The following is a 15,260-nucleotide window of genomic DNA, read 5'->3' on the forward strand; positions in this document are numbered from 1 at the left end:
ATCTTTGAAGCAACAAGAGTGATTTCCAGCAGAGAAAGAAAAACTTCCTTTAAGACTATATGGCACCCAACTTCTTAAAGGAGAAAAACTTCCCCTTCTAGTTTGTTTGTATTTTTATAACACATATCAAAACATATATGTTAGGTAACTCACTACATATAGTTCCCATATAGAAATGAAAGGTTAACAACATCTAGGAAATCTAAGACAGCGATGCACAATGCTACTTTAGATTTCCATTAGTTTATGGTATTTTTGTCACTAGAAAACCCTTAGTGATTGTGGCATCAGGTTGATAGAATTTGGGGAAAAAAGCCAGACATAATGGAAGATTCGTTTCAAGACTAAAGATTGTTGAGATTACTCCTTAGGGAGATCTTGATGCTACTTTTCAAATATATCTTGAAGCTTCATACAAAAAAAAAAAAGCACTCTAAGAGGAAGCATTCTTCCTAATGTAGATATTTTCTACTCTTACACATTTAAGCCTTTTTTTAAGACCACTTGTCTGCACTGGTGGGAGTTCTTATTCAATTTTTTTTAAGAGTTGGAAATTTAACCTTTTGACTTCAACAGTTGTTTAGCTTGAAACTACATGAGATATGGATCCAAAATTCTATAGAGACATTTAATGATACAGAATCAGGATTCAACCATCTTTGAGGGAAAATATCTATGAATTAAAGGGCAAAAGGCAGGAAGCCTCCACATACATTTCTCTAATATTTTCCATTATTTCTACTCATTTTTTCCTCTTTAGTTTAAAGAAGTAGAAGTAAATGAAGAAAAAAAAAAAGTAACATGTAAGTCTACTTTCTGTGGTGGGGGGCAGTAAAGAAGAAATAACCTTTCCTATTGCTTTAGTTATTGAAAAATATTGAAAAGCTGTCCTGCTCCAAATTTGTATACCTCAGCAGTTACTGATCAGGAATTCTGAATGCCTTATTAGGCTGCTATAACAAATATAAATGGCACAAAGGTATTTTTTAGGTTATCATAAGAAAATGCAACCAACTCTTCCGTGAAAAAAATCATGTCTGATTAACTATACGTCTCTTCCTTTAGTATCTTAAAATTCTCTCTTCTTTACTCCATTATATAGAGGTATTTCTCACTCTCCAAAGCTGTGCTAACTAAAGTCACATCTTCATTATTTTCTATATCTCACTTAACAAATTTTAACCTCTGACAAGATAATAAGACCAACATCAAAGCAATATTCTGAATCATGAACCTACCAAACTCAAGTGCAGACGGCTGTAACATGATGCTTCTAAAGAAGGAACTGCATTAGCTTTCATTTGCTGTCATATCATATTGCAAGTTCAAGCTATCTGCCTCCTCATTATCACCTTGGCTTTTCTTTCTTTCTTTCTTTTTCTTTTTTTGGTCATTTCTATTTCCTAAGTACTTCTAATGCCTCTCAGTCATGGATTTGACCTCGTTTTTATACACCATTGAATTGGTTCTTCTATTTTTCAGACTTACTTTCATTTTTACTTCTTCTCTAGGATACTGTACAATTTCTTTTTCAGCATTGTCTAGAAATTTGGTTCTCATTTGTCAATTTAATTATATATTTCACAAGTTGTGAAAGGTTAAACTTTAACAATATAATCCTTTTCCTGAATACCAACAGTGCAACAATTCTTTAAAATGAACTCACTTATTATAGCCCCTTATCTACAAATATCCAGCTCTTTATAGATATATATGTAGTAATCAAACTTGTAGCAATTTTTCATGGAAAACTTTCTGATATTTAAGATAAATTATTTGAATCATAATAGCATATGGGTTGGTAATCTATTACATAGAGATGATCTGCCCTAATCTACTCACAGGGAGTTATTATAAGAAAATCTTACAAATCACCCAATATCAAATTTAGATGTGGGAATGAGTTTGCATCCTCATTCCAAATCAATACCGTGAATATAAAACAATACGAATTTCTATGGCTATAGCATTTCTTTTTGTCTTTTTTTATAGCATATGTTTTATTGAAACTAAAAGTTTATGATTTAAAATCACTTTAACATAAGTAAGAAGAATTTGGTGGATAACCAATTAAAGTAATATTGGGATTTTTGTCAAACTAATTTAACATCTAATTAGCATGCATTTTAAGTGCACATTATACATAAGATATTTTACAACCTTAGATACATGAAGAAGACAGGTTAAAATAACATTCACTGAACCTACTTCTTCATTTAACAAATATTTTTTGTGTGCTGACCATGTGCCAGATACTACATGTGCTGTGCATAGTGCAGTGAACCAAACCACCCAGAAGAAAAATACCCACCTTCATGGAGCATTTATTGGAATAAGGAGAGACAGACAATAAAAATAATAAATATATAATGTTAGAAGCTAAGTATTTTAGAATAAAATAATAAGACCAGGATCACAGGAGGAGCCAGAGGTGGGAGACAAGATCAGAATTTTAAGCTAACTATATCAAGCAGTTGCAATCTAGATGGAAAGTCATCCCAAGAGCTAAATAACCATAAAAGAAAAGCTGGAGAACTTGCTTGAAGGGGCATACAGGCTTTTGAGAGATGGATAGGATATGGAAAGGATGGGAATAGTATAAGCAAAGAGGTGGGAGTCCCAAGTGCTGGAGGAAAGGGAGGAAAGAGTAAACCAACAGTTAAAATGTGAATGTAAGAAGGATGCCGGAGAGAGAGGGGATGGGGTTGCACTGAGAAGACTCCAGAATGGCCAACTGGGTGGTGGGCAATAAAGAGCCACTGAAGGCATTGAGGCATAGGAGTAACATATAAAAGTAGTATGTGAAGATAGTTTATCTTACAATAACAATAGGATGGTGAGAAAGAATATAGGACGCACCACTTTGGTTCTTGAGAATAACCAAAAGCACAATAATGTTAATAAACATTATCCTTCCTAAATAAATGGATAAAAAGAATATCATAAGCTTTCAAGTGAAAACGTAGGAACACTTTAGAAAATAACTACTTTTAAGAGAGTTGCCTGAATAATGAAAAACTAAACCACAAATACTGACCACTAGACCAAGCACTGTTACAGTAAAACTATAAACACAGTGGGAATTTTTAATCTAATTACTCTACTTATTAGAAACATCACAGAAAAAGCTACTCAGAAAAGTAAACATGTATTTGGTTCTGTCAAAACAGAAAGAAAATGTACAAACTGCATACTCGGAGTACAACCATCAATGGACATGTAAAATATGAATCAATGTTCATCTCATGAGCCTGGAGAGCTGTGATGCTTTGACTTTAATTTCCAAGATACCATGTTCTCATCATGAAAATTTTCTTTCCCCTGACCAGTACAGTTTGTTCAATTATAAAATTTAAAATCAAATTGATCAGGGTTTTTTAAATCATATTTTATCTTTTAAAAGTCCTCTATTATTTGAAACTCTGCAACTAAGAGAGCTATTCACCTTACTCAACAATCCTCCAAGTAGAAACATTTTACTGTTAGTTTGTGTGAATATTTGCAAATTAAATTGATAGAGATCAAAAGGAGGTTTCTATAATTTTCAATCACTATTCTATGTACATCTCCATTTTATACTTCAAATGAATAATTTTATCTTAGGTAATTATATTAATGTCATGGGTAATATCCTAAGATAGAGAAACCATTTTTAACAGTCTTGAATACTGATCTAATTATTTTCAGGGACAAGCATATATGTCACTATGTAGATATGACAGTATCACTACAAAGATGGACTTACATGAAAAGAAAACAAAAAACAACAGTAGGGCCACAGCAGCAACAGAAATTGACTTCTTTAACCAATGATACCTTAATCAGGTGAAGTACTTTCAAACTGTTATTTGTATTTGTTAACTCCTGTATGACAGGCTTTACTTTTAAGCATACACTATGTATGCATTTTGTCTATAAAGCTAAAAGAAAATACATGTGAAATTTTATCTGATACTGTGATTAGGGAAAGGCTTTATCAGTATAAAGACTATGGAAAAATCCATAAAGGGAAAGATGGATACATTTGACAACATAAAAACTTTAAACTTCTACAACTATATGCAAAATAATGAATCCCAACTCATATAAGTTGGGATGGACATTAATAAGTCCATTAATTCAAAATGGATCACAGACTTAAATATAAAAACAAAAACTATAAAACATCTAGAAGAAAACATAAAGAATTTTGTGATTTTGGATTAAACAAGAATTTCTTAGAGGACACAAAAACCAACAGCCATAAAAGAAAAAAAAATGGATTTAATCAAAATTTAAAACTTCTGCTCTTCAAAAGACACCATTAAGAAAATGAGAAGACAAGCCACAGACTGGGAGAAAACACTTGCAAAATACATATCTGATAAATGACTGGTGTTCACACATATTTAGAAATTCACAATCCAATTATAAGAAAACAACCCCATTAAAAAATAGACAAGAGATTTGAACAGACACCCCCAAGAAGATACACAGGTGGCAAATAAGCACAAAAAAAGATGTCCAACATCATTCGCCATTAGGGAACTAGAAGTTAAAGCTATGATGATGTATCGCTAAACACCTATTAGAATGGCTAAAATAAAAGGTACTGCTAAAATCTAGGGCTGGCCAGGATATGGAGCAACTAGATTCCTCAAACATTCCTGATAGAAATGTTAAAAGGTACAACCACTTTGGAAAACAATTTGGTGATTTCATATGATATTAAACATATGCAGGTGTCCCTCAGTATCTGCAGGGAATTGGTTCTAGGAACCCCACAGATGCTAAACTCCACAGACACTCAAGTCCCTTATATAAAATAATGTAGTATTTGCATATAACCTATGCACATCCTCCCATATACTTTAAATCATCTCTAGATTACATATAATACCTCATACAAGGTAAATGCTATGTAAATAGTTGCAGCAAGTTCAAGTTTTCCTTTTTGGAACTTCCTGGAATCTTTTTTTTTTTTCCCTGAATATTTTTGAGCTCAGCTGGTTGAATTCTTGGATGTGAAACCTGAGGATACAGAGGACTGACTATACTACAATTAAAATAGCTTTAAAAAAGTTAATTTTTAACACAATGTTCCCACAGAATAAGTTATATACCGTAAGGTACTTTTCTAAGTCAGCTTTTGATGTACTTACAAACTGAATCTAGTATCTGATAAGCTGCTTTTTAAAAACATCTATATTGGCAGACACATAAACTTAAAATTCAGTTTTCTTTGGAATTTCAATAAAAATGAAAGAGTTTTATTTTAATAATTGGAGATGCTAATCTTCTGCTTTATTTGAAGTTATATAGTCAGAATAAGTGGTCCTCAAACTCTGTGAGAGCAAATCATCATTTAGGGGTAATTAAGAATCAGGTTGCCTGGGTAATCACACTGTGAAAAATGACATTTAAAATCCAGGAATTTTATATGCCTTGAAGCCAAGACCTCATATACATACATATATATATATATATATGTGTGTGTATATATATATATATATATATATATGTAAAATTTAGTTAGTTAGCTCTAAAACCTAGCCCAGAGCCTAGCACATAGTAGGCCACTTCCTAGCAGGAAGTCCATAAATGTTTAATTAATAAAATTGATATAAGGGGAAACAATGACACACAATGAATTGAGCTAAAAAAAAAAGTTTGATTTCTTAATTTCAAACTACAGTCTGCCATTTCCAATAACACAGACCATTGTTTTTTAGAAGTGCTAAGTGTTTACTTGAAAACCTGCGTCTGCAATGGAGTTTAGATGTCTAACTTTGCTTTCTTCCTAAAGACCAGTAATTAAAGGGAAGGTTCTTTCTGGTTGGTAGAATCCACAAGTTTAAACAGTTTATGCATGCTCAGATGCCCTTCTGCTTCTTTCCCATGCCCAGATATATTTTGGAATGGCAGTTCGGTCTGAATCAATGAGGTATATTGAGAATGAAAATGATTACCTCCTCCCTTCCCCCTGCTATGGGACTTGATATTCTCACCTTAAGAATCACTAATGCAGATGAAGACATGAAACTTAATTGTTTGGCTCACCACACTATTATCCCCAGATCCCCCAAATATTAGCTTAATAACTGGGTTAATCATGTTAAATTTTTAGTTTGGAGAAACGAGAACTATCTAACACATTATCATCATTTAGCAGTTAGTGGGTATCTCCTACTAAAGGCCATAGACTAAGCAATTTGTAGTTAGGTTGGATTCAAATTAAGGAAATAGTCTTGCTTTTAACCAACTACTAGGATTGTGTTTCTTAGGAGGCCCCTTACAAATATCCTGTGCCCCGCCCCCCAAATTTATATTTATTTATTTTTACCTAAATCGGTATAGGAGCAAGCACTTTTCCAGTTTGGGAATGATGACATTTTAAAAATTAATAAAAATAGAAATAAAAGTATGTGGCATATGTTAAAGGGTAATAAAATAATTTCAGTCAATTGACTAGTTCTACACCAGTAGATTTCTTTAAATGGTAATGAAATCATTGCTTTTAAAAAAATCCATCATTATTAAAATAAAAAAAAAGTTGCCTCAGCCTCCACCAAAATTAGATTTGTAAGTTGCCGGTCATTCCTATAATTAAATCTATGTCACAAATTTGCAAGAAAAATGGTCACTGTGACTAATGCATTTACTTGCTACACAAGTCCTGTCAGACGGCATAGAGCATTATGCTGCTATAATGGAGTAGGTAAGGATTCTATACATTTTTATGAAGTAACAAAGACCATTTTTTTATTTACGGTGACTGTACTTCAGATAAGAATTTGTCTGAGAAATGAATCCAAATGCAACTATCACGGGGTTTTCCTTACTAAAGCGATATTGCATACTTTTACGTCTACAAACATGTTTGGCACACATGCATACTGCTTTTCTGGACAAGCGTTAGGTAGAAAATATTCTAATGAAAGAAACACGAATATATTCATGTTGCCAGAGTCCCTGATTCTGGGGGTTTCCTCATTTGACCTCCCAAAATGGTTTTAATTCACCTCTTTGCTGAAATGATTTGAGAAATGACCCTGGAGGACAGTGCTTCCCAGAGCCTAAGAACGTGAAGCCCAAAGTGGAAGTCAAAGCAAACGACACAGAGACAGAGAATTTGTAATAAAACTTACTCTCTTTACAAAAAATATTTTTCAATACTTCAGATTGCAGAAAGAGACAGTTCTTGGTTAGGTACTGATGCTAATTCCACTTCTTATCAAAAGGAGGGTAGGCATGGACTCAGAGCCTTGTGTAGGCAGCAGAGTACAAATTAATGACAGCTTTTTCCTATTTGATTTAACTTCAGTTACTTTCTCTTCATGACAAGATTGGTTTTTATTTGACGTGCTGATGTAGAGTTTCACTTTAAAATAAAGTTAAATTTTAAAAGTGAGTTTTATTTAACTTAATAATACAAATAATATGTTGACATGGCAAAAGTCATAAAGGTGCCTGAAATTTGGAAGACACTGCCTTCAAGGCAATTCCTGGCCTCTTAATTCTTTTACTGTTACTTATTTTTTTCACATATTTATGTATTGTGCATTTGCTTCAGTATCTGGAAAAGTGCCTTGAATCTAATTGACTCTGAGTATATGTGTGTTAATTTTATATGCTATTTTCCTATTTTGTGCCATACTGCTAATTGACCCAATGGCATTTTTTAAAGAGGAAGTAGTCTGTTCTCAGCAATCCAGCTTTCATGGTGTCCATTTGCCCAAAGAGGCGAACAAATGAAAGGCATAGAATGATGATGGATTCTGCTTTATAAATGTAGAAACTCGCTTCCTCTTGTCCAAACATAGTTCATAAGTTACTTTAAAGCCCAGGATGATATTTAAAATCCTGGTTTTATTGAGTCCTTAGCAATAAAAGGATAAATGTAAGAAATGACATCCTGTAAGATAGTACTGAATATTGCTCAAAAATTCAGTTGTTTGTTCTGGTGTTTAAACTTAATGAAAATAAAAACCTGTATTTTAAACAAGTCATGAACTTTTGAGGGGAAACAAAGATCTCAACTGAATAATACAGGTTGGTTAAGATTTTAAACAAATTAAGGAAAAAAATTGGCATAGTTTTCAGTATTGCACAAAATGAGTATTCCGTAAACAAACTGAATTAAAAACTGACATCCTAGATTTAGATGAAAGGAAATCCAAATTAACAATTAAGCCTTGTATGGTACCACCCTTAACCTTCTTCGTTAATATTTGAGATTCTTGATCTGATTTTTTTTTTTTTTTTTTTTTTGGCGGTACGCGGGCCTCTCACTCCTGTGGCCTCTCCCGTTGCGGAGCACAGGCTCCGGACGCGCAGGCTCAGCGACCATGGCTCACGGGCCCAGCCGCTCCGCGGCATGTGGGATCTTCCCGGACCGGGGCACGAACCCGCGTCCCCTGCATCGGCAGGTGGACTCCCAACCACTGCTCCACCAGGGAAGCCCTCTTGATCTGATTTTTAAAAAGCAGTGTTGCACAGCAATCAAACAAGTTACAAAGTTAATGTGCTTCCTCTCTAACTGTTCTGAGTATGGCTGAGCACATTTTTGTATTTACAAGAAAGGAAGAATAAAGTGATAAACATATATCCCAAGTTATTAAAACATGGCATTTGTGTTTGAGACTTCTTTTATTTCAGCAACTGTTTTCTTTCAGCATCAGTTAACTATTAAATCTTTCTACAAAGATGGGTAGTAAGGGAGGATCAGCCAAAGCAAAGAAGGAAGACAGAACAGGTAAGGGAAGAAAAATATGTGCTGGCTAGTTCTTCAGCTCAAGGTAAGGAGTTTCTTTTAACCCTTGGTCTGGCATAAAAAGAAATAAAATTATTCATCTTAGAATAGCTTCTGCTGGTTCTGGAAATGACTATTTTAAAGGAGAATTATGTAGAATAAACCCATTTCTTGATACTTTAAATGATGAGATTTAGAAAGTAAACAGTGACTCTTAAAGATCTTTTTTAGACTAGGTGTTATCAATTCACAAAAATGATTTAACTTTGCTTAGAATTCTTTGCTACTGTTTCAGAACTCCTTACATTTATGTTGCCATGAATTACTATAATGCTGTATAACATAGTTATTCGAAACTCAATTTGACAGATCGACTTTGTCACTCACTAGGGTTTCCCTTTAAGATTAGGAGCTACCAAAAATAATAAAATAGGCTAAGGAATCTAAAAAGAAAAAATTCTACTTTTTCCTTTTAAACTTTAACGTATAATTCTTGAGAACATGGAAACACTGAAATTTAGCCTCCAAACCAAAAATGCTCAGGGTCTAACAAATCATGTGATCAATTTTTTTTCAACATAGTTGAATCTTTTTAAGTTAAAGAAATGATTTTTCAATTGGAATTTTTCAGAAAGTTGCCAATATCTAAATCTATTTTTAAAAAATCTTTCATTTGATGAGGAAGCAACATATGAAATGGTTGAACTTGAAATACATGGTTTTACATAGAAAAAATAGATATACATATAAATTTTGATAACATTTTCGTTATTCAGGGTGGTTGACTATCAAATTTTATTAAAATTTCATCGAGGGAAATCTCAAAACACTTATTATGCTCCACAATTATTATAAACCAAACAATTTAAATGAGAGGAGGAGATAATAACATTAACTTCTTAACTTAAAGCAATCCTCTGTGGCATAATTTTAAAATATTTTCTTGGCCTGAAATTTATGTAAATTGAATTCATCTATCATTAGTTATTATCAGCCTAGCTACATTAAAAAAAGTTTTCTGTGACAATTAGTTCTTAAAAACACTGTTTTAATTAGACCTGGGACATTATTAAACTAGCTAATAAATATGTACAGTAGTTTACTTGGTACACCCAGATGTCTGAAAACCAACAAGAATGTCCAAATAGTTCATTCTTCAAAAATTCTTCAGTAAAAGGCCTTCATTCAAAGTTTTAATGTAATCCAAAATAAATAGCCTTTTCACACTCTATGCTTTAAATACAAAAGAAATGGTCACTCATAACCAGAGAATAAGCATTGAATCAGTGTATCTTAGAATTATAGGGCTTAGTCACAGATAACCAATTTCTTCATTTTATGAATGTCCATGGTCATGCCCAAAAAATTCATGGTAGAACTTGGACAAAACCTAGACCAGTTATTTCTACTACATCATTCAAGCATTTTTTATAGATTATCCCATTTAATCCTTACCTCAACTGTATAGTTTAGGTACTATCATTACCCCATTTTATATATATGGAAGGGTTTGTGGTTAGAATAGTATTCAGTCAAGTAAGGATTTAAACCCAGTCTGACTCTAGAAACCATCCTACTACCAATAATCCTAAATTTTAAGGATAGGTGAATATTTTTCATTTATAAAGAAAATTTAAAAAAAAAAAAAACTCTTAACAAGTACCACCCTTTAGGAATAACAAAATAAAACATGAAGGTTATAGTTTGGAATTTTCCTCCTCTAAAATAAGTCCTTTTACCCAAGCCCAACTCAAGCACCAACTTCTCCCTGAAGCCTTCTCATATCATTCAACTAAGCTTAACCTCTTTCTTCAAACCCTTGACAAATGCTATACACTGCTCTTTTGCACAAAGCACTAGCTGCCTCTTATACATTCTCTTCTTCCTTAGTTACAGAAATTCAGTTTGTAGCTCTTACCAATTTGCCACATGTCCCAGCCTCTCCAGTGGCTGGGTAGGATGATATGACTAAGTTCTGCAATGAGATATTACTGCAAGTATGGTGTTGGAGTTCCAGGAATGCTGTTTAAAGAAAGCAGACTTAGCTTTTAGGGGAGCTCTTTTGTGCTTTCCCAAGGTAAAGACCTTGCTATCCACTTGGACCATAAGGTAACACTGATGAAGGCAGCTGTGTGCTGTGGATGGTGCAGGAGAAAGATGGTTGTCTCTGTACACAATGAGACCATGAAGCTCCCATGACAGCCTCCTTCCAGATTTTACATAATAGAGAAATAAACATTTACCTTTGTCCAAGCCACTATTTTTTTTTTCCTGGTAAATAAGCTGAGCCTAATTCTAACTGATTTAGTTCAGACTTGCACATAGTTCATAATCCAAGGTTTGTTGTAACTATGGTGAAGAGGGAAGAAAAAGGAATAGAGTTCTTTCCCTTACAGCACTGGAGCAAAACATCTCCAATCATAATTTTTATTCTCAACCCCTTCTGGTAATTTTCAGCTTTGGGAAAGAAAAAGGAGGGAAAGGAAGGGGAAGGGGGAAAAATGGAAGACGCTTCTGCCTCTCTGCCACTGTTCATGCCTTTTTCCTCTCCTCTCTTCTTGACTAGCTAAGTCCTATCACACTTCAAGGCCCAACAGCGAAATTGTTTCTGTCCGACCTTTCAACCCAGAGTTCATATCTGATAATCATACATCACCTAGTAACATCTTTTGTTTGATTTGTTAGCTTTTACATTGTATTTCTTTTTCTATGTGTTATCTCCACAGCAGAGTGGGACCATGTTGTATTTTTTTGCACCTCTACAGCTATTAGAAAACCACCTCTGTGTGCAGGAAATCAATAAATACTTTCGATTGACTCATTAATGTAAGAAAAAAAGGTGAAGAGAGGAAAAAGAGCAAAAGACTAAGGAGTGAGAATGCATAACGTTTTAAAAGTGAAAGGGCATAACAAAAATCTGAAAGAATCCCTAGAACAAGTTTTACTTCCCTGGATCTTATCAAAGAATTGGGCCTGGTAGAACAAATAACATGATACATTTATTGTTCATACAGTCAGTCAGTGCAAAGCTCAAACTGTACTTAGTGAGCTTGTCCTCCAACTAAAGGACTGTATTTTGCTTTAGTTACTCAGACAATTGCCTCAAAGTTATTTTCTCAATTACACCAGACATTTTAAAGAGTAGGAGATCCAGTTTAGGTAACCACGTTTCGACAGTGGATATATACAAATCCAAACCATGTAAAAAAACTGGCTTACAGCAAGAACGTATCTTACAGATATTATTTTGTCAATTGTGACAACATATAGAAAATAATACTTGGATATGTGAAATAATGACAAGAAAATATCACTGAGTCTAAAATAAGTAGCTCAAGAGATCATTTGCATTAAATGGACTCTATTACCTCTCTTCTAAAACCCAATAATAGTAATACACCATCGGGAATAATATTACTGCTTCTTTAAAAATAAGATAGAATCTAAGCATGTATTTTGCAGAAGCTACATCATTAAAAGCTCTGTAACATTGGGACATTAAAAGCTATATAGGACTGTACAGAATTAACACTATGTAACAATATGTTTTAAAGCTTCAAGTACATTTAAATACATACAATAATAAGTGACATAAAGAGCATTTTAAACAGAAGTAATTGATATTTTGCCTAGACTCATGAACCAGCTTATATACCTCACTGATTTCATTCTCAATTTTTTGTAAATCACTGTAACCACGTATCTGTTAATGAGTTATATATCTAAAAATACAATATTCTAATTTGTTTTCATCGATTTAGCAAAGTTTTAGGGAAGGTATAAATAAAATATTCAGTTGACAGAAAACTCAGTTTCTTTCTCATTCTTTCATAACACAAACCAAGTCTTTGTTTATATCATCTGTTTAAAAGATAATGATTAAAAAATGCTAAAATAGTATTGTCCTTATAATTATATTGGTTCCACTTACGAAAGATGAACTATTTTTAATCTTTTTATATACAATTGATAGCTCACATGTCAAAAAATATTGTATTTTCTTGCAAATTACTCGTTAGTTATTTCCTCATTTCAAATTTTTTTTCACATAGATTTCTCAGAAGTATCCAAGACAGTAGCTTCTTTAAAAGTGAAATGTACAAAATAAATGACATGTCAACAAGTAAATTAGCATTCCCTTTCTGACCAGCTGGGTCATGTTTCCTTTTTCAAAATCCTCAGTCCCATGACACAAAATAATAATAATCTAAAAGACCTCATTAAATGATCAATATATTGACATACCTCTATAAGGAGACACATAGTGTTTTAATTGATTCCTTGAATCCATTAAATGGAATATTAAACCCAAGCCTCCAAATTATATTATAAGAGAATATTTCCTTTATTTATTAATTTTCTTTAGGGTATGGATAATGGCATATGACAGGATTCAAGAACTTTTATATTTAACCAAATAGTAAAAAAAAGTCCAATTTTCACTAAATATTTCATACAATCATCACAACAAAAGTTATAAAAGATAAATTAAACCATGTTTACTTACCAAAAAACTTCCAAAGGCCGAATTAAATATTGCAGCTGCCTATAGAGAGAATAAATGGGGGGAAAAAAACTCACTGAAAGTAAACAGGAAAAGGAAAAGCAAAGACTATCATTCTCCCATCCCCCACTATTCAAAACCTTAAAACACTGACTCTGTAAAGCAAAGTTAGTCACTGCTTACAAAAATTGCCAGTAGCCTGTAGTTTACTAAGATAGATGAGCTACAGCTTAGGAATTCATAAATAATGGCTCTCAAAAGCAAGGAGAAAAGGCTTGCCATAAGATGCTTTGAACCTATATGACAGAACTGAAGAATCATCCCCAACAGCAAATTGAAACCTTGTTGTTATTGATTTTGCTACTAAACTTAAAACAATCAGAGGTTGATTTGTTCACCAAAAAAAAAAAAAAAGAAAGAAAAAGAAAAGAAAGGAAGAAAATTCATATTACTGGGAAAAGGAATACCAGAATTGTAAAGCAAACATTAAATACTCTCCATCAAGAAGCATAAGACCTATGAGCTACGCCCACAAAGTGAGATCTGTAGTTCCCACACAACGCACATCAGAAATATGAACAATGCTGTTAAGGCCATGGGAGTTATTGCTACACGATTAATTCTAACGTAGAAACAGGCAAGAAAAACTTCTGTTTGGTGTTCAAAATTCAAAGAAGAAATACTTGACTTTGAGCTTACCTAAATATCCCGGGAATACATAGTAGATATAATATAGCTCTTAACTTTAATTCAATCACTACGGTCCATGAAGCTACACCTGAATTCTGAAAGCTTCTCACATGACCTCCAAAAGATAAAAACTCATATAATATCCAATTGGATGGAAAAAAAAGAGAGAAAGAAAAATAATAAAAAGTGGAAGGAGGGGCAGAGAAAACCTATTGACATCTCCTGTGGATCCAGAGCAGAATTAAATTAATCATCATGGACATTAGCAGCCACATCGTAGTAAGAAGAGGATGTCAGTTTAGCAAGTTTGAATAAAGTCCAAAGCCAAGCTAAGAGCTGTAGCTGAAAATGCCTTCTGCTCCAGAAGAGAATGCAATGAGAATGCATGGGTAATGAGATCCTTGGCTCCAGAGAGCTTAGCTCTCCTATTCAAGTTCATAATTAATTCAAAGCTTTGATAATTTCATTAGATTTCTCCTTTGCTGGCCTTATCAATAAAAGATGGCATTGGACCACAGCTCCGCTGTGGCATAAACATAGGCACAGGCACAGACCAGGGAAACCTTTGCTTCCTGACAGGGACAATGGCATATGGTATTTCATGTTGTACAGGGAGCTGTGAAGGAAAAAAAAAAAAAGATTCGGCTAAATAAAACATCACAGATGACAAATGTAAACTGTAGCAACATATTTAACACATCTTCCTAGTATCCGATTATGGATGATTCAGGGAAAAGTTTTATGTGCAGAGAAAAATAAGTAAAACTGTATAAATAAATGAGTTGTGGGGAGATCAATAGGGAACACTGCCTTCCTTTTGATAAAAATGTACTTCGCCACAAACAATGTTTATTTCTAGACCCTATTTTGTGCTTAGAACGAGTTTCTCTCTTTTTAATAAAGAAATGAGGTATTCCCGTTTGAGCTCCTCTCTTCCAGATTTGTTTCTTTCCAGTGCCTTTCACCAGCCTTATACTAGACCACTAATAGTTTTGCCTAGCATTTAAAAAACAAACAAACAAACATGGAACATTAGAAACAAAAAGACTCAGAAGTCAAAGTAAAATAAGTATTAACTACCACTCAGTAGATCAAATCGCTATACTCCCATTCCATCCTGTTCTCTTTTAACCCAAACCCAAGCAATATATTTTATGTGGATTGGCTATGTTCCTGCATTTTATAAAATGATGGTGATGACAGTGATGAGATATCTTAGGTATCCAAAGATGCTGCAGGCCAACTTCTTAGCTATTTTCCTGACAGTGGTGATGGATTTGAAATCACTCACCATGCAGTGGGCTCTGGCAACCACTGGTGACTTGGCTGATTAAG

At 33.5% G+C, this 15,260-nt stretch overlaps 1 protein-coding gene across 6 annotated transcripts in view; it reads right to left on the reverse strand.

The window, feature by feature from the left end:
- Positions 1-15,260, reverse strand: part of SLC10A7 (solute carrier family 10 member 7) — a 252,970-nt gene that overhangs the window by 165,276 nt on the left and 72,434 nt on the right. For 4 of the 6 annotated variants that reach the window (XM_027117111.1, XM_027117114.1, XM_027117112.1 and 1 more), the window contains exon 5: positions 13,239-13,277. The exons of 1 other annotated variant lie outside the window; for it this stretch is intronic. In XM_027117111.1, coding sequence (XP_026972912.1) covers positions 13,239-13,277 — 39 coding nt within the window. Of the gene's footprint in view, positions 1-12,081; positions 13,278-15,260 lie in introns of those variants that run through there. One more of the 6 variants, XM_027117117.1, reaches the window with a different exon arrangement.

Source organism: Aethalodelphis obliquidens, unplaced genomic scaffold (assembly GCF_003676395.1).
Source record: "Aethalodelphis obliquidens isolate GAN/ISIS:26980383/991018 unplaced genomic scaffold, ASM367639v1 scaffold17, whole genome shotgun sequence".
In the NCBI taxonomy this organism is placed as follows: domain Eukaryota; kingdom Metazoa; phylum Chordata; class Mammalia; order Artiodactyla; family Delphinidae; genus Aethalodelphis; species Aethalodelphis obliquidens.